This window comes from Rhinoraja longicauda, chromosome 4 (genome assembly GCF_053455715.1).
Source record: "Rhinoraja longicauda isolate Sanriku21f chromosome 4, sRhiLon1.1, whole genome shotgun sequence".
NCBI classification, from domain to species: domain Eukaryota; kingdom Metazoa; phylum Chordata; class Chondrichthyes; order Rajiformes; family Arhynchobatidae; genus Rhinoraja; species Rhinoraja longicauda.
In genome coordinates, this window is record NC_135956.1 from 21,792,664 (window position 1) to 21,818,012 (window position 25,349).

Below are 25,349 nucleotides of genomic sequence, written 5' to 3' on the forward strand. Positions count from 1 at the left end.
GCAATATAAATAATTTTAATATTTTGATTTCTTCCTTTGAAACTTGCTTAGGATCCGACTTATAAAACAGTTTCAAAAGTGAATCGCAATATTGATTAAAAACTCCCTTACAATCGTGCAGTTTTCAGTTTAATTAACAAACAGCCATACAGATAGGCTTTGAGATTGATACAAGATGACCAACTCACTAATAAGGAACACGAAACCCAAGCAATTCTAGTAGTGATAAAACTTTATTTTTAATGCTGCTTAAACTTAAATTAGGAAAACTATATAATAGTTGAGTTAACAGATGAATTATCCAAGAAGAAGAATTTCATTTTATCAGATATCCAGATAAATAGTGCTGATTCATTTCTATTGTTAATCGAGCAATGGTGGAACCTCAAGATTATCCTGGAAGTCACTGATGTTCCTTTCCGGTGTCCTACTTTGATGTAATTTGAGAGGACCTTGAGCAACTGATTGTTTTGCCGTCACAATATTGGTTATGTCAACATGTTTGCTTGGATCCACTTCCAACTTTTCAATAGATTGAGTTGTTCTGTGGGACAAAATGGCAAGATATTCAATCAGGTTACTGCACAATTTACATCTTTCCATCCATTGAGGTGAGACTATTACAGGTGAACGATGCCAAGCTCTTTCATTAGAATTGTTTTCACTGGGCACATTATAGTTTCAAATTAATTTAACATTCACCGTCAAAAATTTCACACATGAAGACTTAACAGATTTGGAAAAAGTTACAAGGTTATTTATCGAGGATGGATGTTGCTTGAACAAATGTCACTTGCTCCATATGCTTTACTTCAATTTACATTGCATCCACATTACTCAAATCAAAATAAAATGGGTTATGTTTCTGACACCTGACGCTGTTGGCAACATTGCAAACGACGTAGTTGGTAATGTTGACAGCATTCAAATTCATGTTTCATCTTCAATTTCCCCATAATTGGCAAACAAAAAAGCAATTCAAATATGCTGCCTTGCTTCTTTTCCATGGATTCTGGTACGAAATACCATTGCTACAAATTAACATTTCAAGAAATATATTAGCTCTAAAGACAGGATTAAATACCGTCTTTCCTCCTTAGATGAAAAACTCTCCAATGTTCCATTTAATAGGCATCCAGACTCGGAAACAGACTTTTCAACTCAGATGACCAATTGTTTAGGTTTATGCTTAGTTTATTATTGTTGCGTGCACGGTGGTACAATGAAAAGCTTTTGTTGCATGCTATCCAGTCAAAGAAAAGACCATATGTGATTTTAATCAAACTGTCCACAGTGTACAGATAAAGGGTTGAACATTTAGTGCAAGATAAAGTCCGGTAAGGTCCGATTAAAGATCAGGATTGCACTCTTGCTTGTGAGAGGATAGTTCAGTTGCTTGACAACAGCTGGGATTTTTTTTTCCCTGAATGTGGAGGTATGCATTTTCAAACTTCTGTACCTTTTGCCTGATGGGAGATGAGGGAGTGACGAGGGTGAGACTGGTCCTTGCTTAAGCTGGTGGCCTTGCTGAGGCAGAGTGAAGAGTAGATGGAGTCAATGGGAGGGAGGTTGATTTGTGTGATGGTCTGGGCTATGTCCACAACTCACTGTAGTATCTTGGGATCTTGGATGGAGATGTTCCCAAACCATGCTGTGAGTCATGAGTGTATAAGGAGTATTGTAGGGGGTTGACAGGGTGCATCCTAGAGGGGCACCAGTGTTGAGGATTATCATAGAGGATGATTTATCTCCTATCCTCTTTGAGTGATTGTGGTCTGTTTGTCAAGAAGTTGAGGATCCAGTTGCAGAGAGGAGTGTTGACTCCCAAGTTCCACGAGTTTGGAGATGGGCTTGGGTGGGATAATGGTATTGAAAGCAGAGCTGTAGTCCAGTAATAGGAGTCTGTCGTAGGTGTCCTTCTTATCCAGATATTCCAGGGATGAGTGTTGCACCTGGGAGATGGCATTGATGAAGATTATGGCACATATTAAATTCAAGTCAGCCATAAACCTGTTGTGGCAGAAGACAAACTGAAATGAATCATGCCTGCTTGGCAGGGTGGGTTTAATGTGTGCCATAACCAGCATCTTGAAGCACTTCATGATGGTGGATGTCAAGGCAACTGGTAGCCATTAAGGCATGAGATATTGCTTTACTTTGACATCATGATGATAGTGGTCTTCTTGAAGCAGGTAAAACTCAGAATGAAGTAGAGAGAGAGTAAAGATGCCCGTGAACACTCTCGCTAGTTAGTCCACGCAGTTCCTAAGGACGTGGCCAAGGACTTCATCCAGGCCAGTTGCTTTCCGTGGGTTCACCGTCTGAAGGCTGATCTAACCTAGGAAAAGGCACACCTGAGTCTGAGGGGTCAGATGTCATCGATCTATTGGCCTTCTGCTCAAAGCAAGCATAGAATGCATTATGTTGATCAGAACAGTTGCATTATCACCAGTGATGCTGCCTGACTTCACCTTGCAGCCAGTCATGGTATTCAGGCCTTACCACAGTTGATGGGTGTCCCAGTGATTGTACTCAAGTTTGTCTCAGTATGGTCTCTTGGCATTCCTGATGGCTTTGCGAAGATCATAGTGATTGTGGTATTTATGTTCCTCATGAGCTTTCTCCTATTCTTTTGCAGAGGGTGGCAGGATAGCATATGAGTAGTAATAATGTGCACAAAACTCTTATCAGACAACACATCTTGAGAGCCCATGGATGTGGATGCCTTGCAGATGCAAATGTTTGCAGTTAGAATTTTGATTTTCATGACTTCAGTACTCAAATCTTTTCTCCCTATGAGTAATATTTTTGAAAAACATCAACTGTATTGGCGAAAAACAACCCTACTTTTGCAGAAGGCACATTAAGCTTCCCCAATTACATTTCCAAGAATCCATTCCATCAAATTATAACCTAAATCAAGTTAGTGAGTTGATACTTTTATAACACAGCCATTTATTATTTAAACGATGTGTCTTTATTCACCATGGAAAAAATCTTAAATCCCACTGAGATGTTATCTATGTAAGAAAACTCATACATCATACTTTCCTTTGCCTTGTACACTGTTGCATGAACAATGTCAGAAATTATCCAAGTGTTATGAGAATTTTACTCTACTAGAAAGATACGACAGTTGAACTTTTGTATCCATGTTACTATGCATTTTCCCTAATTTACTGTCATTGTGTCTAGCGAAGAATGACAAAATTAAAGGAGACACAAGAGTCTGCAAATGTTGGAATCCGGAGCAAAAAGAATCAAACTACTGGAGGAACTCAGCACGTAAAGCAGTATCTGCGAAGAGACTGATGCAAGGGCTTTACCTGAAATGTCGACATGCAAATATAGAACAGCACAGAAACAAGCCCTTTGGCCTACAATGTCTGTGCCAAACATGATGCCGAGTTAAACATTACATCGGCGTGACCAAACGTAGAATAGGTGACCGTTTCGCTGAACACTTGCGCTCGACCTGCCAAAGCCTACTGGATCTCCTGGGTGCTGACCATTTTAACTCCTCTTCCCATTCCCAGACTGACCTTTCTGTCCTGGGCCTCCTCCATTGCCAGAGGGAGGCCAGGTGCAAACTGGAGGAAGAGCACCCCTTATTCCGCTTGGGTAGCTTATGGTATGAACATTGAAATCTCCAATTTTAGGTAACTAACCTCCACAGAACACCTCCTCCCCCCCACGCCCCTTTCTGCCCCTCTCAGTATGAACATTGAATCTCCAATTTTACATAGAAAACATAGAAAATAGGTGCAGGAGGAAGCCATTTGGACCTTCGAGCCAGGGGGGAGGAGGTGTTCTGTGGAGGTTAGTTACCTAAAATTGGAGATTTCAATGTTCATACCATAAGCTACCCAAGCGGAATAAGGGGTGCTCTTCCTCCAGTTTGCACCTGGCCTCCCTCTGGCAATGGAGGAGGCCCAGGACAGAAAGGTCAGTCTGCCATACCCGTAAAAGGGACCACATCACCCCGATTCTGGCCTCTCTCCACTGGCTCCCTGTACGGTACAGAATCAACTTCAAGCTCCTCCTATTCACGTATAAAGCCCTAAATGGACACTCCCCCCCCACATCAAAAATCTTCTAACCCCCCTCTCTAACTCCAGGTCCCTCAGATCGGCCGACTTGGGGCTATTCACTATCCCGCGGTCTAGGCTTAAACTCAGGGGTGACCGCGCTTTTGCGGTTGCAGCTCCTAGACTGTGGAACAGCATCCCTCTCCCCATCAGAACTGCCCCCTCCATCGACTCCTTTAAGTCCAGGCTCAAAACATATTTCTACTCCCTAGCGTTTGAGGCTCATTGAGGAGGCGCTGTGAACTGTTTGCGTGCTACTGTATGTTTTCATTTTTTTTCTTTCCTATTGGAACCTAATCAAATGTACAGCACTTTGGTCAACGTGGGTTGTTTTTAAATGTGCTATACAAATAAAATTGACTTGACTTGACTTCATTGTGATCATGGCTGATCATCCACAATCAGTAACCGTTGCCTGCCTTCTCCCCATATCCTTTGATTCCGCTAGCCCCAAGAGCTCTAACTACCATGACTAGCTTACAAGCCCCCCCCCTGCTTTTTTTCCCTTCTCTTCCATATGCCCCACCTACTTTGCCTCTTCCCCCTCCCCATTCTAATACTCCTTTCTCTGTCTTCAAAGTTTGCAGCTCCTCTATCCTTATCTCAGACTTTTTGTCTTTTCATTTCTGGCCCCTTTGTCCGACCATTTGCCAATAAATCACCCCCCCCCCCCCCACCCTCAACTGCATCCACTTATGACTTGTCAAGCTTTTCCATATCCCACCTCTCTTCCAGATTTCTTCTCCCTCCCTCACCTTAATCAGTCTGATGAAGAGTCCTGACCCAAAACATCACCTATCCATATTCTCCAGAGATGGTGCCTGCCCTGCTGAGTTACTCTCGCACTTTGTTTTTTTTTATAAACCAGCATCTGCAGTTCCCTGTGTTGCCAAGTTAAACTAATCTCCATAACTTGCACGTGATTCATATTCCTCCATTCCCTGCATATCTGTGTGCCTATCCAAAAACCTATGTGCCACTATCCTTTTGTAGAACCTGCCTGGTCCTCTGTTCCAACGGCAGTCCCCTTTTTGCTCAACCTATCCTAACTGATCAGTAACTAACCGATCAGTAAATAACCAATCAGTAACTAACCGATCAGTAAATAACCAATCAATCAGTAAATAAATCACTTCGCTTAACATTTTGTTCAAGATGGCCGCGCCGTTATGTTTGGCTGCCTGCCACTGTATGTCTCTTTTTTTTTTCCTAATCAGATGTGCAGCACTTTGGTCAACGTGGGTTGTTTTTAAATGTGCTATACAAATAAACTTGACTTGACTAGATATTAAGTATTAATCTCTTCTTTTTTGCAGATGTCGGAAAAAACAAAAAATATAAATTCACAGAAATGAATATCCAGGTGTGCTAATGACTAATTCACATTGTGCAATTTATTCCTTCGCTTCGTAAAATAAGTACAGAAGAATGTTTCAAAGTACCAATTATCAGCATTTTGGAACGTAAATATTTCTCATTTAAAAATTACTGGAATAGCTTGGAGTTTATCAATACGATTAATCTTTAATTCTAAAGGAATATTGATAAATTATTTTTAAAAATTGTAGATGAAACTGTGTAGTTCGTGTTCACTGGTGAAATTACTGTGATAATTTCCTGAATGTCCAATTATTTATTACATTTTAGTTTTTCACTTTTATAAGCTCATATTTTAACTGGGATGAATGATGAGTGGTGGGTTTATTTTGAATGATTGGCTCGAGGTAATTATAATTCATAGGTCATTTTAAGAAATTATAATTCTTTCAATGTTGCAAATAGCACAGCACTTGATTTCTCCTCACCCCTCCTGAATGTACAAATCTTTGTAAGATCACAGTGGCAGAGTTAATGCCACAGATCTTATTAGTCTGCCTGAACACCTATGTTCTGAGGTTATTTTTCCCCACAAGTCTGGACACTGCAAGTATGTCCTGATACCTCCACTCCACTGACAGATTCAAATGTAAAGTTTAAAAGGAAGGTGGATAAGTTTCTAAGAGTATCTGAAAGGTAAACATTTGCAAGGGGAGAGGAAGGGGTAGTGAGGTATGTACAAAGACGTACAGGTATGTAGGTTAATTGGCTGGGTAAATGTGAAAATTGTCCCTAGTGGGTGTAGGATAGTGTTAATGTGCGGGGATCACTGGGCGGCACGGACTTGGAGGGCCGAAAAGGCCTGTTTCCGGCTGTATATATATGATGATGATATGATGATATGATGATGAGACTAGATTGGATTTAGCCATACAGTTTTGATAGACTGCATGACTTCCTTCCAAAATACAAACAAAAATTGATTTCCTGTGCACCCCACCTTTCTCTGACCACAAAGCACAACACACATTGGGCAGCACAGTGGCACGGCATGGACAACAATAGTGCAGCTGGTAGAGCTGCTGTCTCACAGCGCCAGAGAACTGGGTTTGATCCTGACTATGGATGCTGTCTGTGCGGGGTTTATATGTTTCCCTGTAACTGAGTGGTTTCCTCTGGGTGCTCTAATTTCCTCCCACACCCAAAAGAAGATGTAGATTAATTGGCCCTCCGTAAATTGCCCCCAGTGTGTAGAGAGTGGATGAGAATGTGGGATAGCACAGAACTAGTGTGTATGGGTGATCAATGGTCGGCGTGATTCAATGGGCCAAAAGGCCTGTTTCCATGCTGCATCTCCAAACTAAATTTGCAAGAAATTATATTAATATATAGGGAATATTTTACATTATCATTACATAATAATTACCTTGTAATGCCTGGGTGTGGATTTGTGCTGTTTGAAGCTCGAGGTGTAATTTTACTTTTGCACTTTGCTGTAATTACTTCTTGTACCTGAAATAATTATTTTAGATTGGAGATTCAAATTATATATATTTATTACTCAAACAGAAAGAATAAAATAACATGCAAGCAAAAGCAGCACACTAATTCATATCAAGAAAAGTAAAAATTAGCTTATGTTTGGAAGGGATGGTAAATCAGTGGAATTCATTGCCACGGAAGGCTGTGGAAACCAAGTCAATGGATATTTTTAAGGCGGGGTTTGACACATTCTTGATTAGTACGGGTTGCAAGGGCAATTGGGAGAAGGCAGGAGAATGGGATTGACTGGGAAAGATGGATCAGCCATGATTGAATGGCAGACTAGACTTGATGGGCCAAATGGCTTAATTCTGCACCTATAACATGAACTTATGAAAGTAAAATTGTGAATCAAATTGTTTCAGGATAATAAGTTTAATACAGGGCAACCTTGTTTACAGGCAGAGCTCGAAAGAGCCAGGTATTACATCAGTCACCGGATAAACACTACTTCTAAAGTTCAGTCCACCCACCTTAAAACATCCAATCATTATGTGTATAGTATAATGAGAAACAGGATTGATTTAACTGCTTGGCCTGCCTGACTGCTCAATTTCTTCCTCATGATGATTTTTTGAATTATAACTGCTCAGAACTAGGTATGCAATTAAAACAAACACAACACAGCAATTTTAAACAGCAACACAATACATTGGAACCTCACTTGGGACTCAGGATGTGGTCGCTGGAATAAGAATGCTTATGTAATAAGTGCTAAAAGGGGTCACTCTTGCACTATGCAAGCAGAGATGTATGATGACCACACTTGCATCGGGAACGTGGCCAAACTCTGCCATCCCTGCCACGACCTTGGCAAACTCCTGCACAATGTTATGCTGGGAATCTGGTGAAAATCCAGTAATGTATCACCTACAGCTCTTTGTGAAGGGGCTATTGCTCATTGTGCTGAGGCCAGCTGTTTGACCATTCAGCGCTGGGAAGCAGATCTCCATGATGTATTGTGGCTGACATACTGAATGCAGCCCATTGCTGCGTACATGGAGCACCTACTCCACATGCTGACAGATGCCCAGATCTTATACAGTATTTCCCTCATCACTACCAGTTGGATGTATGGAAGGTGCTGTCTCATCCCTTCCATTTTTGGCTTTCCTCAGCCCTGATCTCTGTAGGGCAATTACCTAATTGGTGTCAAGAATATTTTGCAAACCTCTGCTCTCGCTGCCGCTGTGTGCAGCTGTACCGATTGCTGATGTGAACTCCTGGTCTCCCTGCTCGTGCTGGGTGGCTGGGTGTCTGGATGTCAGAAATCTGCCATGACTTCCTGATAGCCAATGGCATCTGCATAGTAAGGCATCATCCAAGCTTTAACTAGAGAGACGGCCTTGTGGATTGGTTCAGAGAGCTCACAGTTATCTCTCTTCCAGCCTTCTCTGTGGCTTTTTATCTCCCATATCCCATGAGAGGCTATTGATTCAGGTTTTGTTCATTAATTACATAAGCCCTTTCCATGAAGAACTAGCATTAGTGTCAATCCACATCGTTCATCCTGCATGCAATAAGTGTGATTACAGGCTAGCTACCTGTCACTAGAAAACATTTTGCAATAGTTCTTTCTTAATGCTGACACATTTTGTTAGTAAGTACAGAATATGGTTTACGGAATTAATTATTTTCTGCTATTGTGAGTGACTGTTAGCAGATTTTTGTCATTCACTGGACTAAGTTATTAACTCATCACAACTTGGCGATTTAAGGTTAATTGCGAAAAGGTAAAGCAACGAGAACAAACTTTCAGTAACTCTGTACCTTTGGCATCGTAAGCAACAAATGTCCCGTGGTCTGGGATCTTTTGGCGGAACTGCTGTCAGGTTTTACCTCTTCTTGAAGTACCAGCTGAAATACCTAAAAATAAAGCAAGATGACAAACATTATAGCATGTATTTATAAATGGAGCTACTTCATTTGACATGGTATTTCCACAACTCAACATCAGTGGCAGGGCTTACATGCTATCACTCCTTACAAAGTGAAACCAGACAGAACACTGGATTAGAGAGCATTAGATGTAATGTAGGGTTGGGAAAATTGGATTGTTTTCTCTGGAGCGTCAGGGGCTGAGGGAAGACCTGATAGAAATTTATGAGAGGCTATTATGCATGGATAGGGTAAATAGTCAGAATCTTTTTCCCAGGGTGGAAATGTCAAATAATAGAGCATAACTTTAAGGAGAAAGTTTAAAAGAGATGCACAGGGCATGTTTTTATACTGAAAACGGCAGCTGCCTGGAACGTACTGCCACGGGTGCTGGTGAAAGCATAGGATAGTTGCATTTAAAAGGCTTTCAGATAGGCACATGAATGTGCATGGAATGGAGGAATATGGATCATGTGCAGGAAGAAGGGTTTAGTTTCATTTTGAATCAGGTTCGGCAGAGATATGGTGGGTCAAAGGACCTGACCTTGCACGGTACTGATTTATGTTCTATGTTAACTGAACATTTTACTGTTAACTGAACATTTGCCTCAGAAATGACTACTTCAAGGACTGTCACAATCATAAGAGTTGATCTGAAGATGCATTTACCATCCTTGTCCTCTTGTGTGAGACTACTGGACATTTTGTGCTTTTATATTTCCAAACGTGACATCTGGCAATCACTACCTCATACCATTATCATCTGTGTCTGGAGTGTCTTCTGTCCCCTGAAGATAGATCACTTTCTCCTACTTTAAATCTCTTCTGCCAAGGATCTGCAGCTTTTTTGATTTTTGTTTCCATTTAATTCCAAATATACAATAAGAGCTGTATACATGTGCATGGGAACATTTAATTAGTTACATTTGGGCCTGCTAATTACATTGTAGTTTAGGGAAGGTAGCATGTTCATTTCTATGACCATGAGGTAGAAGTATTGTTATCAATCTAAATGCAGGTACCAACATCTAAACTAGAAATTACACAAAGTTAGACACAAAATGCTGGAGTAACTCAGCAGGTCAGGTAGCATCTCAGGAGAGAAGGAATGGGTGTCGTTTCGTGTCAAGACCCTTCATCTGGCGGACATGGATTGACGACCTTTCAGGTCAGGACCTTTCTTCATACTGATCATATAAAATTCTCACACAATTCCATTTATATGTTGAAGAGAAACATTTAAAAAATCCAAAAAAAGGAAAATCTGCTGATTCAAAGAGACACCTACCTCTTTTGCAACAATTTTAGTTACTTCAATAGTGTAGGTGTAGCATTAATTTTACTTTTATCAGTTACTGACCTTTCCTTTAACCACCACACGCACATAAGTTGGCTGAACATCAATATCAAGTAAGGATGTATCCAGAAACCTGTGAAATTTATTTTAAGAAAAAGATTTGAATTTGAACTGAATTTTTCAATCCCAGAATTCACAAAGTCATAGAAATGTATTGCACAGATGGATGCAATTTTGCCCACAATATCATAGATACATATATAGACAATTGGTGCAGGAGTAGGCCATTCGGCCCTTCGAGCCAGCACCACCATTCAATGTGATCATGGTTGATCATGCACAATCAGTACCCCGTTCCTGCCTTCTCCCCATATCACTTGATTCTGCTAGCCCTAAGAGCTCTGTCTACCTCTCTTTTGAATGCATCCAGTGAATTGGCCTCCACTGCCTTCCGAGGCAGAGAATTCCACAAATTCACAACTCTCTGTCAGAGAAAAGGTTTTTCCTCATCTCAGTTCTAAATGGCCTACCCCTTAATGTTAAACTGTGGCCCCTGGTTCTGGACTCCCCCAAAATTGGGAACATGTTTCGTGCATCTAGCGTGTCCTAACTCTTGATAATTTCATGTGTTTCTATAAGATCCCCTCCCATCCTTCTAAATTCCAGTGAATACAAGCCCAGTCGCTCCATTCTTTCATCATATGACTGTCCTGCCATCCCGGGAATTAACCTCGTGAACCTACGTTGAACTCCCTCAATTGCAAGAATGTCCTTCCTCAAATTAGGAGAACAAAACTGCACACAGCAGCCCAAAAAAAAGAGCTCTCAATTTGCAGCCATGTAAATTGTGGCATATCAAGTGCTTATCAAGATATATTTTGAAACACAATGGAATTTTGCCACAACGCAACGCAATCATGAAATGGCTTCCAGACGCTGCCTTTCACCGTCAAAAATCTTTGGATGATTTTTATTCTATCTTCTATATCCCCCTTAATTGTTTGATCTATTAGATTCTCTATGTTGGTGAAATACCCACTTAAAAAGTAGGTTCTTCCTATTTTGGCCCTAGGTTTCTCATAATTGTTCAGAGCCATTAATTTTTAGGAGCTAGCTGTGGCCCAATTACTGTTTGGATACAACACCGTAATCTGTACTCTATTCTATGCTTGTAACTAATAAGGAAAAGGAATATTCCATTTGTCATAATTACCTACAAATTTTCGATCCCTTCACCCGATATTGAGCAACACTGAATGGATGATTTTTAAGGGTGTGAATTATGTATTTCAGTGCAATATGATGGAAAAGACAGCACGTGATCTTATTCTACCTCTTTGCAAAATTCTAAAATCACACAGACAGTTCTCTAAATTGCCAGGAATTAGTCCACAAATGGAACACGTGCTTATGTCCAAGAATAATGGACCACCTTACCACCATAGCACTAAGGTAATAGCATTGAGCAATTAATACTAGAAACTAGCAGCTGGTCACAAAGTGTACATAGCTATTTAAATAATCTCCTAAATATTTAAAAAATGTTTTCAGGTGGTTAAATTCTCATAGATATTGTTTATTAAATTGAATTACTAAGCAAAGCTAACCTGTAAACAGCAAGATCTAATATGAATTGATTATTTTCCTCATTGTCTGTCAACGTAAAATCAATCCTATGGAGAAATAAAATGTAAAAAGAAACGTTAAACATTTCTAAACATACTCCATTTTTACAGTCACGTTGCAAAACATTAATGAATGCCCCTGATGATGACATACACAATTTATAATGTATTTAATGCAATGGGCTAGATTTTGATTGAAAAAAATAATAATAGCAAGGCAGTCAAATAGCAAACTCTGCCTAAAATATATTTTCAGGAAGTTTTGTCTACTGAAGTTGTCTTGATTATCTTAAATCTTTGGTCTAACACTGAGAAAGTTGACGGTGCACTAGATGGAGTGACTATATACATTATACAACATAGATATTAAACATTTTCAGAAAAAAGTTAGTATAAAATTGACATTTTTAATAAAATATTGGCAATAATTTAAATAAACCTTCTGGCATTTAAAATAAATATTTACAAATTCAGAGAACTGTTCCTTTTTAATCTGCAAGAAACATTTTTAAAAAAGGCCACATTTAATTTTTCTGCCTCTTTTCTCTTTATGTCATCTTTTATTTCCTCCTAATATCAGTTTCTGTGCATGATTTAATATTAACAATTCTTGATTCAAAGTCTCTGTATCAAAGCAAGAATTCTTTAAATTGATTGGTGAAGGAGATACAGTTGCTTGACCTATACATAACACTTCCAGGTCTCCTATAGATGTCATTTAGTCAAATTAAATTTTACTGACGGAGGATGCTTGGTGATAATTAGCACTTAGCTTCCTTGGCCTTCTTGATCGGATGTTATTGTACCTCCTGTGATTGTTAGTAAAGATTTCTACAACCCTTACACCAAGGAAAAGAACCAAATGTCGATATGCATGACCAATTGCCTAATCTAAATGTAATACAACACAGCAGTAAGTTGGGTACAATGACTTGCTTAAATCTGAAGTCACATATTGAAATAATAAAACAGCAACATAATTTGGACATCACATAGCATGCAATGTGGGAACTAAAAGACAAAATGACCTGGCGGCAGACAACAGAAAAATCAGTTACCAATCTGGCTGAAACTCGGGAATTGGGAACTGCATTCATAACTGAAATACATACGTGGACAAGGCTTGCGTTGAGTATGCTGGCCACAGTTCAGAAGATTATTTTATCTGTTTACTATTTCCAGTAATAATCGAGAAATGATGACAGCAGTGGATATAACAACAGTTAAGGCATGATGTTCTATCTCAGCAAGAACAAGTGAAGTTGGGTACAATACTGTCATAAGATGTCAAGACATCAGTCACAGTAATTGATTCATGTAGGCTGGTATCTTAAACAAGATATTTATTTCACAACTAAATGACCAATGTTGACCAAATCCTCAGCGTGTTATGGGACCGCATGACTTTTCAACACAGGCTGCGTGGAAGGTGAAGTAACTCCAAACCAGATTAACTCAATGAAGGAATTTGTCCTATCTGTCTTCTCCTCCATCGTAATAATTGTAGACTTTCAGTACAGAAGAAGCATTGTGAGGAGCTCTTCCCCATCAAAAAAGTCTGTGAAAATCAGTGAAGCAAAGCATGGACCTAGAAGCATTCAACTGGATATGTTAGGGAAAATCATAATAGGAGAAGTTTTGCATCAACCAATTATAGACAATAGACAACAGACAATAGGTGCAGGAGTAGGCCATTCGGCCCTTCGAGCCAGCACCGCCATTCAATGTGATCATGGCTGATCATTCACAATCAGTACCCCATTCCTGCCTTCTCCCCATACCCCCTGACTCCGCTATCTTTAAGAGCTCTATCTAGCTCTCTCTTGAAAGCATCCAGAGAATTGGCCTCCACTGCCTTCTGAGGCAGAGAATTCCACAGATTTACAACTCTCTGACTGAAAAAGTTTTTCCTCATCTCCGTTCTAAATGGCCTACCCCTTATTCTTAAACAATTGTAACAGACATGATTCTTTTGCCTGGAAAAGCTTTTGGAGACAAACCTTATCAACTTGGAAACAAAATGTAGACAAATCAAATTAATCTGTACAATTGGGGCCGACACAAAGATAAGTGCAGCTGACAATCAGAATTAGAGCCAATTACATGGCAATAGAATTTGTTCTGTAATATCATTAGAGTTCCAAGATTGCAGCAGTATGTGGTATTTTTTCTCTCGACATCATATTATTATTTTCTAGTTCCATATTTTACATCATATTAACAGAACTATTTAATTTCAAATAACTTTTTAGAAAGTGTGTTGAGTTGCACTGCTCTGAGTTTTGGCCAGTTTTATCCCATTCATACAGATTCAGGATCAGACCCAGGTAAAGGAGGACTAGCTACTGGGTCAAGTAATTGATAACTTCCATGGTCACTTCTCAGCGACTACATAGAAATGTATTGCTGTCTCCGCTGGGTCCATGACTAGTGGGATAAAGTATACCCAAGGATTGTAAGCTGTGATATTTGCTGAAAGGTATTATTCTGTGTGAATGACTGCATCAAGCCTGACAAGCCTGCAGAATTGGGAGTGGCATTCACAGGATATTAATCAGGACATAATTTCCTCATGTATTCTAATGGGAGATGCTAATTGTTCATTAATGCAAATTGTATTTGGAGGGACTGCTAAACGTTTATCGAAGGTTGTCTCAATTTTAAGGCACTCTATAAAGTATATGTTTGTGCTCTCTCCGCAAAGGCCTACAGGAGCTCTCCGGTGTGAGCCATTTTAACTCCCTTGCCCATAACCATGCTGACCTTTTCGTCCAGAATGAGATCATGCGCAAAGTGGAAGAACAGCACCTCAATGAGCCTATAATGCTTGAACATTGAATTCTCCAATTTCAGGTATCCCACCCCAATTTCTTATCCAACCAAGACACAAAATGCTGGAATAACTCAGGCAACATCTCTGGAGAGAAGGAATGGACAACGTCTTGGGTCAAGACCTTTCTTCCCGAGACATCGCCCGTTCCTTCTCTCCAGAGATGCTGCCTGTCCCACTGAGTTACTCCAGCATTTTGTATCTACCTTCGATTTAAACCAGCATCTGCAGTTCTTTCCTACACTTCTTATCCAACCTGTTCCCACACACTCCCCTTGCACAACTTTCTCCCCTTGCCTCTGCATCTTGTTCCTTTCCCCACCTCTACTTGGTCATCTTCCTTCCTTCCTTTATTCCATTTCCCATTTAACTGTCATCTCCCCCTCTTCCCCCTCCTATCCCTTCTTCTGTGTTTACATTTCATTCTTCTTCATCTTGTAGCTGATTCCACATCTGCACTCTTTTGTCTCCATTTCACACTGAGCCTTTGTTATTATCTTCACCCATCATCCCACCTCATATGAATCCATCACTAGCCGGTTTTTGTTCATCCTTTCCCTTTACCTCTCTTAACAGCTTTCTTCCCTCTACTCAATCAATCTGAAGAAGGGTCCTGACTCGAAACACTGTCTGTCCATTTCACTCTACAGATGCTGCCTGGCTTGCTGAGTTCCTGAGTTAACATTAACATGAAGAAACCAATCGTGGGGTTGCTGAGATTTTTTTGTTATCTAAAGATTTCCTAACTTTTAAAAATTTGAACCACATAAAGTGTTCAAAATCATTTTATCAATTAATTGAAAATTAATATGAATTAAATTGACATGTTTTGATGTTTTTGGATGTGACATTAATATATGAATAGCACAAAATTACTTTCAATCAATTCATACAAATAGGTAGTCTGACCTCAAGAGCAATTCTAAAACATACTTAGGTTCATTAACATTAAAGACTCTCCCTTCAGAAGTTATAAGTGTCCTCTGCGGTTTTTGTATTCCATGATTTCTGCAAAATAAATTATAAAGCATAAGCATCCTATCACACAAGAAGCTCTCAAAACTAAAATCCTACAACATTGATTTTTATCTTCTGATTTCTTCATTCCTCTGTTATTGATTACTTATACTTAAATAATTGTATCCTAGGCACCAGCAGGCCTTGTGTATCTTAGTCAATCCCAATTACTGTTGGTGAGCATTCACATCATATGATGGGAATCTAATTAATCAATAGCCTACATTAATACATGTGCACATGGCAGACGAAGCTGATAGTATAGACTTTAACAATAAGAATCCAATCATGGGGTTACTGAAACCAAACATAATGTGCCCATTATCAGAAATCTAATACAACCAAGATCACAGCCTGGGGAAAGCCAGATGAAAAGAGCTCACCACTCTGTCTTGTGGTTCAATTGCTTACTGAATTTTTAAGCGTATATATTTTTGTCGTCCTTATCAGTCTAGATATTAAGTATAGAAGTTAGGGCGTTATGTTCCTGCTGTTCAATTCATTGGTGAGGCTGCATGTGGAGTTTTGGTTCAGTTTTGGTTGTCGTGCTATAGGAAGGATGTTGTTAAGCTGGAAAGGATGCAAAGATTTACAAGGATATTGCCAGGACACAAGTGCCTGTGCCTTAGTGAAAGATTGGGCAGGCTAGGAGTTTGATCTTATAGAATCATGAGGGGAATAGACAGGACACAGTCTTTTATTTCGAGTAGAGGACTCAAGAACCAGTGGACATAGATTTAATGTGAGAGAGGCAAGATGTAATAAGAGGACAACTATTTCATTCAGAGGGTGGTGGGTAAATGGAACATTTGTCCAAGGAGGTAGTTGTGGCAAGTACTATAACAACATTTAAAAGACACTTGGACAGATGTCTGGATAGGAAAGGTTTACAGGGATATGGGTCAAACAAGGGCAAATGGACTAGTTTAGATGGGGTATCTTGCTCGGCATGGACAAATTAGGCCGAAGGGCCTGTTTCCATGCTAAATGACTTTTTGACTTTGTCTTCAAATTTAGAGAGGATTGGCGTGGCTTAACATACAATATTAATGAAAGATATATTTGCAAAAAAAATTATCAGATCTGCTTTATTGTTGTACAGTTCCCAGGATGCTTCTAGATATTATAATAAAACAAAAACAGCACTTAAAATATTAAAATGCTATTTAAGTAGAAGACTAATTTGAAAAATACCACAACACAGTTTGTTTAATGACTGAAATATAAATAGAACAGGCTGTATGACTCAGCAGATCAGACACCATCTGTAGAGAGAGAAACAAAGTTGAAGTTTTAAGTTGATGACATTTCATCTGAACTGAAAATGATCCAGGTTAAAAAGTCCAAATGAAATTCCGAGAGGGAAGCTCAGAGCTCCTTCACGATGATCAGCTTTTGAAAAGCAAATGGTGCCCATGAAAATTAACTAGGGAGGAGTCAAGAGATAAATGACTAGAAAAGCAATAATGGGCACATGCAAAACAATAAAACAGGTTCATGGAGGCAAACATTTAAAGTTCCATTTAATCAAAGTAGACAAAAATGTGTCAGAAGGAATTGCAGATGATGGTTTATACTAAAGATAAACACAAAGTGGTGGGATAACTCGACATCTCTGAAGAAAAAAGGATGTGAGACATTACAGGTCAGGACATTTCTTTAGATTGAAATAATGGGGGTGGGGAGGGGGAACTGGAGGTATGAAAAGGCCAGAACAAAGTAGACATTTGGAATCTAAAAATATTTGTATTTGTAAGATATTGCCATAAAATAATTAAGAATTTGCATATGCAATATCAAAACGTTTACTCGAAATAATGTTACTTGTCCTTCTCTTTAGATTTCCTCATCTTCTCCATGTGTCTGTGGGTTTCCAGTCTGGATTCAGGTGTGTAATATGAAGGCTCCTCCCAAAATTTTCTGTTCATCTCATCCTCATCTATTTCCTTTAAGTCTTCATCATTCCCCTCACTGTTGCCTTGGTTCTTTTCTGTATTTTGCCCTTGGACAAGTCTTACCAAAAGAGAAATTGGAAAACAAATCAACACAAAAGGGTCTTCCGTAACAGGAAAACACAAAATGACTCTACCTACAGATGTTCAAATATTGTTGGTAAAATATGGTTGAGAGACGTATGCAACCTGATATATATTTTTTTTAATTCCAAAATACAGTATTACAGCAGAGCTCCAGATTCCTGACTTTCCATGCTCCTTTAAAACTCACTTTGTTTAGACTAAAAAAAACACAGAGGGCAGGACATAGTGGGTCAAGCAGCATCTCTGGAGAACATGGAATAGGAAAGGTGGGGGAATAAGATGTTGTACCCCACCTGGATTTGCACCCATTTCTTTCCTTCCTCCTCCCCCTTCCTTCTCTTCCTTCTGCAGGCTTCACAATTCACACCTCTTTTATCCTTATCTGCACTTTTTTCTTTTCATCTCCAGCCTTTGCCAATCGAAAAGCCCCCACACTTGTATCCACCTAAAACTTGTCAGACCTTCATCACAATCAGTCTGAAGAAAGGTCCCGACCCAAAAGGTTTAGTGTCATAAGTGATAGGAACAGAATTAGGTCATTCGGCCCATCAAGTCTACTCCACCATGCAATCATGGCTGATCTATCTCTCCCTCCTAACCCCATTCTCCTGCCTTCTCCCCACAGTCCATTACACCTATACTAATCAAGAATCTATCTATCTTTGCCTTAAATATATCCATCGACTTGGCCTCCACAGCCTTCTGTGGCAGAATTCCACAGATTCACCACCCTCTGACTAAAAAAAATTCTCCTCATGCCCTTCCTAAAGAAACATCCTTTAATTCTGAGGCTATGACCTCTGGTCCTAGACCCCCCTAGTGGAAACAGCCTCTCCACATCCACTCTTCCCCAAAGAATTCCAATAGATTTGTCAGGCAAGATCTCCCCTTCACAAAGCCATGCTGTCTTCGGACTATTTTATCATGAACTTCTAAGTACTCTGTAACCTCATCCTTTATAATGGACACGTTGCTGGTTCCTTCCACTGTGAAGACCGATGCAACAAAGGTATTCAATTCCTCTGCAACTTCGTTATTCGCCATTATTACTTCTCCTGCATCATTTTCCAGTGGTCCAACCATTGTGCCCACAGATTGTTTTCCAACAGCAAACCATCAACTGAAGTCAAGGACGGTGAATTCCAAATTTAAAACTCTTTGAGTAAAGAAATGTATCTTTATCTCTGTCCTAACAGGCTGAGTCTCAAAGGTGAGAAATATAGTCTCTCAACATCCAGCACAAAATGCATCTAAATCCATTGTTTAACTATGAATTCACCTACCAATTTTGTAAAAGCCAGTGTGTTTAGGGTGATCTTACTAAATCTCTGCTCATGGGGCAACCTCTACAACTTAGAAGCAAGTCCAGTGAATCTACACTGCAACACTAACATGACAATCTAATCTTCAATTTTAGAGATAAAAACTGTACATATTACTCCAGCTTTACTTCCTTTTTCTTGCACTTCAACCTCCTCACACCATATATTTGGCTTCCTAGTTTTCCCGTGTTTCTGTCAATTTATTTTTGTACGTTATGAAATAAAACACCAAGATCTGGTGTAAATAAGATCACCAAGATCCCGCTCTAAATAAACTGATCAGTTAAACATCATATTAAAAACATTTTTTTCTCTTTTTCCTATTGATAGGAGTGACCTCAGGTTTTCCCATTTTGTTTTGTAGACTCTTGGAGGCATCCTCAGAGTTCACTTGTAGACTATATCCAGTATTTAGTATCTTTTCTCAAAGCCCACACAGGCAAAATAAACTAAAATGTACACTTGCAAGAGGGTGCAAAAACAAAAAAATTAGAGATTCATCTTAAAAAAATGTTTTAAAGGTGGCGAAACACGAGATTCATATATTTAAAAATATTACTATGGGATTATAAAAATAAGTCAACACCACCAGTAGGACAATAATAAAACACTGTTTAGGCCAGATGGAGTATAGTAAGGTATTTCACTTCAAGAAGCACACCAAGGGTAGAAAGGGTGTAGAGAAGATTAACAAAAATAGTACCCGGGATGAAATATTTCAATTCCATGAAAAGTCAGAGACTCTGAGCAGAAAAGATTAAGGGGGAGTTTGTTAGAGCTCATTAAAACTATGAAATAATTTCATGCAATAAAGAACTTTCAATGGAAAGAGGGCAAGAAACTGCAGAATGCAAATTTAAAAGCTAGCTCAGATGCACTGAATCAAAAGCTTTATTCTTTGGAATATTTTCATTAACTACAATTTCAGTAGAGTATTGCCCAAACCTGACTCTTGCCTCTTTCATTCTTGCCCCATACCCTTTCCTCCCAATCCCAACTCAATTCCATCTGCATCTGTTTACTTTCCCGGGTCCTTTGGTCCTTCAGTGTTGTATCATGCTTTTATTATATAATTTTGTACAATAGATTATATTGTTTCAAACAAAGACAAACAAATTCTCATTCTAAATATACCAACAAAATACTGTTAAATCATCACCCACAAGGCATTATCGATTTCAGGATTGCAGAGTCCATTAGTGACAGGACTTTGTTTCCTTTCTTCAGTTTCCGCATTTATCTCCTCTGCCTTGTTCTTTTCCTTGGTTCGCTTCAGGATATAGGCTGCCTCTTGTTCTAATATGCATTGCTGTACTTTTGGAAAGTCCTGCAGTGCCTGGATCTGTTCAGAACGACTGATTTCTTTTCCATCTAAACACTGGAAAATACAAAGTAATGTGAATAATATATAATTGCGACTTCAATAAAAAATTAATGATTCTGTACATGTGCAAGATATAGTAACAGCAATCAAATTGTGTCAGATGAAATCCTGCATTTGGCAATCTATCTCCGTTTGTTTGACCTTTAACCCCCACACACGAGAGAGTTATAATTGAACATTGGAAGGGTATTCAGTTCACACACCAATTTTTTTGCACAGATCTGCACCTTTTCCAGTTACATAAACACTTTATTTCAAGATGTACATTGAGTTCTTTTATAATCAGGGAAGAGAAAAAATGTCAACCCACACAAGTCAAATAGAAAAATAAGGGGCGAATTAAAATAATAAAACAGGCAGAGATCATATTCAAGGAACTGCAGATGTTAATTTACAAAAAAAAACAAAGTGCTAGAGTAACTCAGCAGGCCAGGTAGCAGCTATCGCGTTAGAGCAGAAATCTCTGTGCACATCATTACAGTTAGATTCCCTCACAAGCAATGAGACAGCAGTTGTGTGACCTTGATGCAGGAAGAAGATGCACATTCCTACTTTACTGATAGAACCATTGAGTGTGCTGATCCAAGATTTGGCATCTCATGCATGTATTGCTGCCTCATGGGAGTATTGGAGATGGTGTCAGATTATTTTATTTTTCTCTACCAGCTGTCATTTCTATTAAACTGGAGAGTTCATAAGTGATAGGAACAGAATTAGGCCATTCGGCCCTCCCATTCCCAGTCTGACCTTTCTGTCATGGGCCTCCTCCAGTGCCATAGTGAGTCCCACCGGAAATTGGAGGAACAGCACCTCATATTTCGCCTGGGCAGCTTGCAGCCCAGTGGTATGAACATTGACTTCTCCAACTTTAGATAGTTCCTCTGTCCCTCTCTTCCCCTCCCCCTTCCCAGATCACTGTCTTCCTGTCTCCACCTATATCCTTCCTTTGTCCCGCCCCCCTGACATCAGTCTGAAGAAGGGTCTCGACCCGAAACGTCACCCATTCCTTCTCTCCTGAGATGCTGCCTGACCTGCTGAGTTACTCCAGCATTTTGTGAATAAATACCTTCAATTTGTACCAGCATCTGCAGTTATTTTCTTACACTAAGTCTACTCCACCAATCAATCATGGCTAATCTCTTACCCTCTCAACCCCATACACCCACACTAATCAAGAGTAACTCAGTGGGTCAGGCAGCCTTTCTGGAGAATATGGATAGGTGATGTTTTCACCTGAAACGTCACCTATCCATGTTTTCCAGAGATGCTACTCCAACACTTTGTTTCTTCTTTTTGTAAACCAGCATTTGCAGTTCTTTGTTTCTAGATATAACAAGTGATCTTATCAAGAATTATCAAGCTTGGTTATGAATAATAAAAGAGAGCAGAATGGGAAATACCAAAATTTAATTTTAAAATTTAGATCAGGCACTGACCGATATAAAAGGGAAAGAAATGCTGGAATAACTCAGCGATCCAGGCAGCATTTAGACAATAGACAATAGGTGCAGGAGGAGGCCATTCGGCCCTTCGAGCCAGCACCGACATTCAATGTAATCATGGCTGATCATTCTCAATCAGTACCCCGTTCCTGCCTACTCCCCATACCCCCTGACTCAGCTATCCTTAAGAGCTCTATCCAGGTCTCTCTTGAATGCATTCAGAGAATTGGCCTCCACTGCCTTCTGAGGCAGAGAATTCCACAGATTCACAACTCTCTGACTGAAAAAGTTTTTCCTCATCTCAGTTCTAAATGGCCTACCCCTTATTCTTAAACTGTGGCCCCTTGTTCTGGACTCCCCAAACATTGGGAACATGTTTTCTGCCTCTAACGTGTCCAACCCCTTAATAATCTTATACGTTTTGATAAGATCTCCTCTCATCCTTCTAAATTCCAGTGTATACAAGCCTAGTCGCTCCAGTCTTTCAACATATGATAGTCCCGCCATTCCGGGAATTAACCTAGTAAACCTACGCTGCACGCCCTCAATAGCAAGAATATCCTTCCTCAAATTTGGAGACCAAAACTGCACACAGTACTCCAGGTGCGGTCTCACTAGGGCCCTGTACAACTGCAGAAGGACCTCTTTGCTCCTATACTCAACTCCTCTTGTTATGAAGGCCAACATTCCATTGGCGTTCTTTACTGCCTGCTGTACCTGCATGCTTCCTTTCGGTGACTGATGCACTAGGACACCCAGATCTCGTTGTACGTCCCCTTTTCCTAACTTGACACCATTCAGATAATACTCTGCCTTCCTATTCTTACCACCAAAGTGGATAACCTCACACTTATCCACATTAAACTGCATCTGCCATGCATCCGCCCACTCACACAACCTGTCCAAGTCACCCTGCAACCTCATAGCATCTTCCTCACAGTTCACACTACCACCCAGCTTTGTATCGTCTTCAAATTTGCTAATGGTACTTTTAATCCCTTCATCCAAGTCATTAATGCATTTCTGGGGAACATGGATAGGTGATGTTTCAGGTCAGGATCTTTCTTCTGATTCAACCTGAAACATCTGTACCGGCTGAGTTACTCCGGCACTTTGTGTCTTTTTTTGTAAAACAGCGTCTGCAATTTCTTGTGTCAATATAAAAGGGTAGGTTGTGAAGATTTTTGGGATGGGATTGAAGATGCAGTGACAAATGTTGAAGAATCAAATTCTGACACCATTTAGCCACAAGGTGATAATTCAAGTTGGTTGGCATCAGTGAAAATAGCACAAGATTTGTTATAATTTCTGTACATTCACTTTTATAAATTTCAACTACACTATCTTCTTGTAAGCCCACAGAGCCCCTAAGGCTCATAATATTAAAATGGGAAACCAACGGTCATAAAAGATGAAAGAGGGCTGATGTAGGGTCCCGACCCGAACCATTGACCATCCCTGACAGATGCTCCTGACTTGTTGAGTTCCTCCTGCAATGTGTTTTTTGGCATGCAAGTTGGTAAGGTAAAAAAATTGAGTCCAAAGTCTGAAATTGAGCTTTTACGGTCGATAAATTTACAATCACGTAACAAAGGTCATTCAAGTGATTTCCTTCTGGTAACACCCAGTAACCAAAAGCGCTAAAATGCATTGTTCCTTCAATGTTCCAGCACAAACACAATACACTAAATGACATCTTCCTGTGACTTTTTTTTGTTGTCGCTTTGTTTTAACTATATTCAGTTGCTTAAAGAAACAAATAAAACCAACAAACTATAGATTATTTTACAAAAGCTTATTAAAAAGACGATGCAGAATAATTCACCATCTAAATTTACGATCGAAATCATCCTTCCATTGAATCACAATTTTAAAATTTATATCTATATTTGCACAACTCTAGGGAAGCCAATTATTAGTCATAACTATTCGTCACTGATGCTGACCAACTTGTATTATAACTAAGCTGTCTAATCCAGTCACTTTAAAATACTTCATCTACCAAGGCACATCCAACCCCTTCCTAAATCTATTGACCTGGCCCAGAATCGATAAGCCTTTAAATAGATCCTGAGTGTTTATGGAAAAAAAAGCATAATTATTTAAAACATCAGAGTGTGACTGAAAGATAAAATTCCTAACCTTCAACTGTGGGAGTACAGCAATCACAAACTCTCTGTAGCCATCAAATTCATAGCAGGGGTTTCCAACCAGAAAAAGTTCTTCCAAGTGTAGGTTAGCTTTCAGTGACTCCACACTGGTCAGCTCACCCACAAAGTTTACAGTTAGATCAAGTTTATTCAAAAACTCGCACCCTGTCAAGAATGGGGAAAAATATCAGATACAAAGAATATATCTAGTCCAGAAGCTAATGTTGAAACAAATGTAAAAAGCATGAGATATATCTTTGAAGAAATGGTGATGAAGATAGCAGCATGGAACTGAAAAGGGTGAAGAGGAAGATACCTTGCTGCTTAGAAACTTGTTCAAATTACCCACACAAGTTTGCACATGACATCACTGTGGTGGGCCAGAGATGGACAGGAAGGCGATGGAGAATGTAATAACATGGTGTTAGGACAACTACCACTTCCTCATTGTCAGCAAGACGAAGGAGCTTGATATCAATGTCAGAAGCATGATGGGGTACATGCCCCAATCCAGCATCAATAGTGCCAAAATGGAAATTGGTGATAGCTTCAACTGCCCTAGAGTCAATATTACCAACGATCTGTCTTGAACCAACTACATTGAAGTGACAGCCAAGAAGGCACACCAACACCTCTACTTTCTCAGGAATCTGAGGAAATTTGCCATATTTCCAAAGACCCTTACAAACTTCTACAGATACACCATAAGAAGCATATTGTGGGGTTGCTTCACAGTTTGGTTTGAGAACAGCTCTGCCCAAGACCACAGGAAACTGAAGAGTGTTGTGCATGTAGCCCCACCCATCACACAGGTCAGACTCTTCACCATTGACACTAGCTACACTTAATGCTGCCTTGGAAAAACAACCGACATAATAAGCAGCCAAAGACTTGTCCCCTTCCTTCTTCCCCAACTCCCATCGGGTAGAAAGTACAGGAACTTGAAAGTATGCTCCAAAAGAATCAGGAACAGCATCCTCCCCTTCATGATCAGGCTTCTGAATGGTCCTGCGGCTTGCCTGCAGTCCGTCTGTCTTTTGTGTTTTTTGTTGTTTTTGTCTGAATTGTAGTTTAATATGATGTAGTGTTGTATGTTATGTTTTGGGGGGGGGGGGGGGTGGGAGGGAACGGGAACTGTAACATTCTCTCTCCCGAACGGAGACGCGACCTTTGTTCTGTGTCGTGTCTCCGTTCCCGTTGCGGCCTACCACCGGCCATGCACCTGGGACCACCTGGGGCTCTGGTTCGCAGAGCCCACGGCCCGGACTCACCACCTGCGGCGCTGGCTGCCTGCGGATGCTGCGGGAACGGCTACGACTCGTCTCCGGAGGCTCCGGCGTGGGCCGCGTGGACGTCGGAAGCCCGCAGGCCCCTGGATGGGGGCCGACATCGGGAGCACCGGCAGCGGCAGAGGCAGC

The 25,349-nt window shown here is 40.0% G+C and overlaps 1 protein-coding gene across 5 annotated transcripts in view; it reads right to left on the reverse strand.

Moving 5' to 3' along the window:
- Nucleotides 1-221: 221 nt before the first annotated feature.
- dnaaf11 (dynein axonemal assembly factor 11) overlaps nucleotides 222-25,349 on the reverse strand; it is a 34,057-nt gene continuing 8,929 nt past the window's right edge. For 4 of the 5 annotated variants that reach the window (XM_078398520.1, XM_078398521.1, XM_078398519.1 and 1 more), the window contains exons 4-12: nucleotides 23,924-24,096; nucleotides 20,119-20,333; nucleotides 17,419-17,607; nucleotides 15,511-15,585; nucleotides 11,730-11,795; nucleotides 10,186-10,255; nucleotides 8,718-8,813; nucleotides 6,832-6,917; nucleotides 222-544 (exon numbers count right to left, since the gene is read on the reverse strand). In XM_078398520.1, the coding sequence (XP_078254646.1) occupies nucleotides 364-544; nucleotides 6,832-6,917; nucleotides 8,718-8,813; nucleotides 10,186-10,255; nucleotides 11,730-11,795; nucleotides 15,511-15,585; nucleotides 17,419-17,607; nucleotides 20,119-20,333; nucleotides 23,924-24,096 (1,151 nt within the window). In that variant the 3' untranslated portion in view covers nucleotides 222-363. The remainder of the gene's footprint in view (nucleotides 545-6,831; nucleotides 6,918-8,717; nucleotides 8,814-10,185; nucleotides 10,256-11,729; nucleotides 11,796-15,510; nucleotides 15,586-17,418; nucleotides 17,608-20,118; nucleotides 20,334-23,923; nucleotides 24,097-25,349) is intronic. The other variant, XM_078398523.1, reaches the window with a different exon arrangement.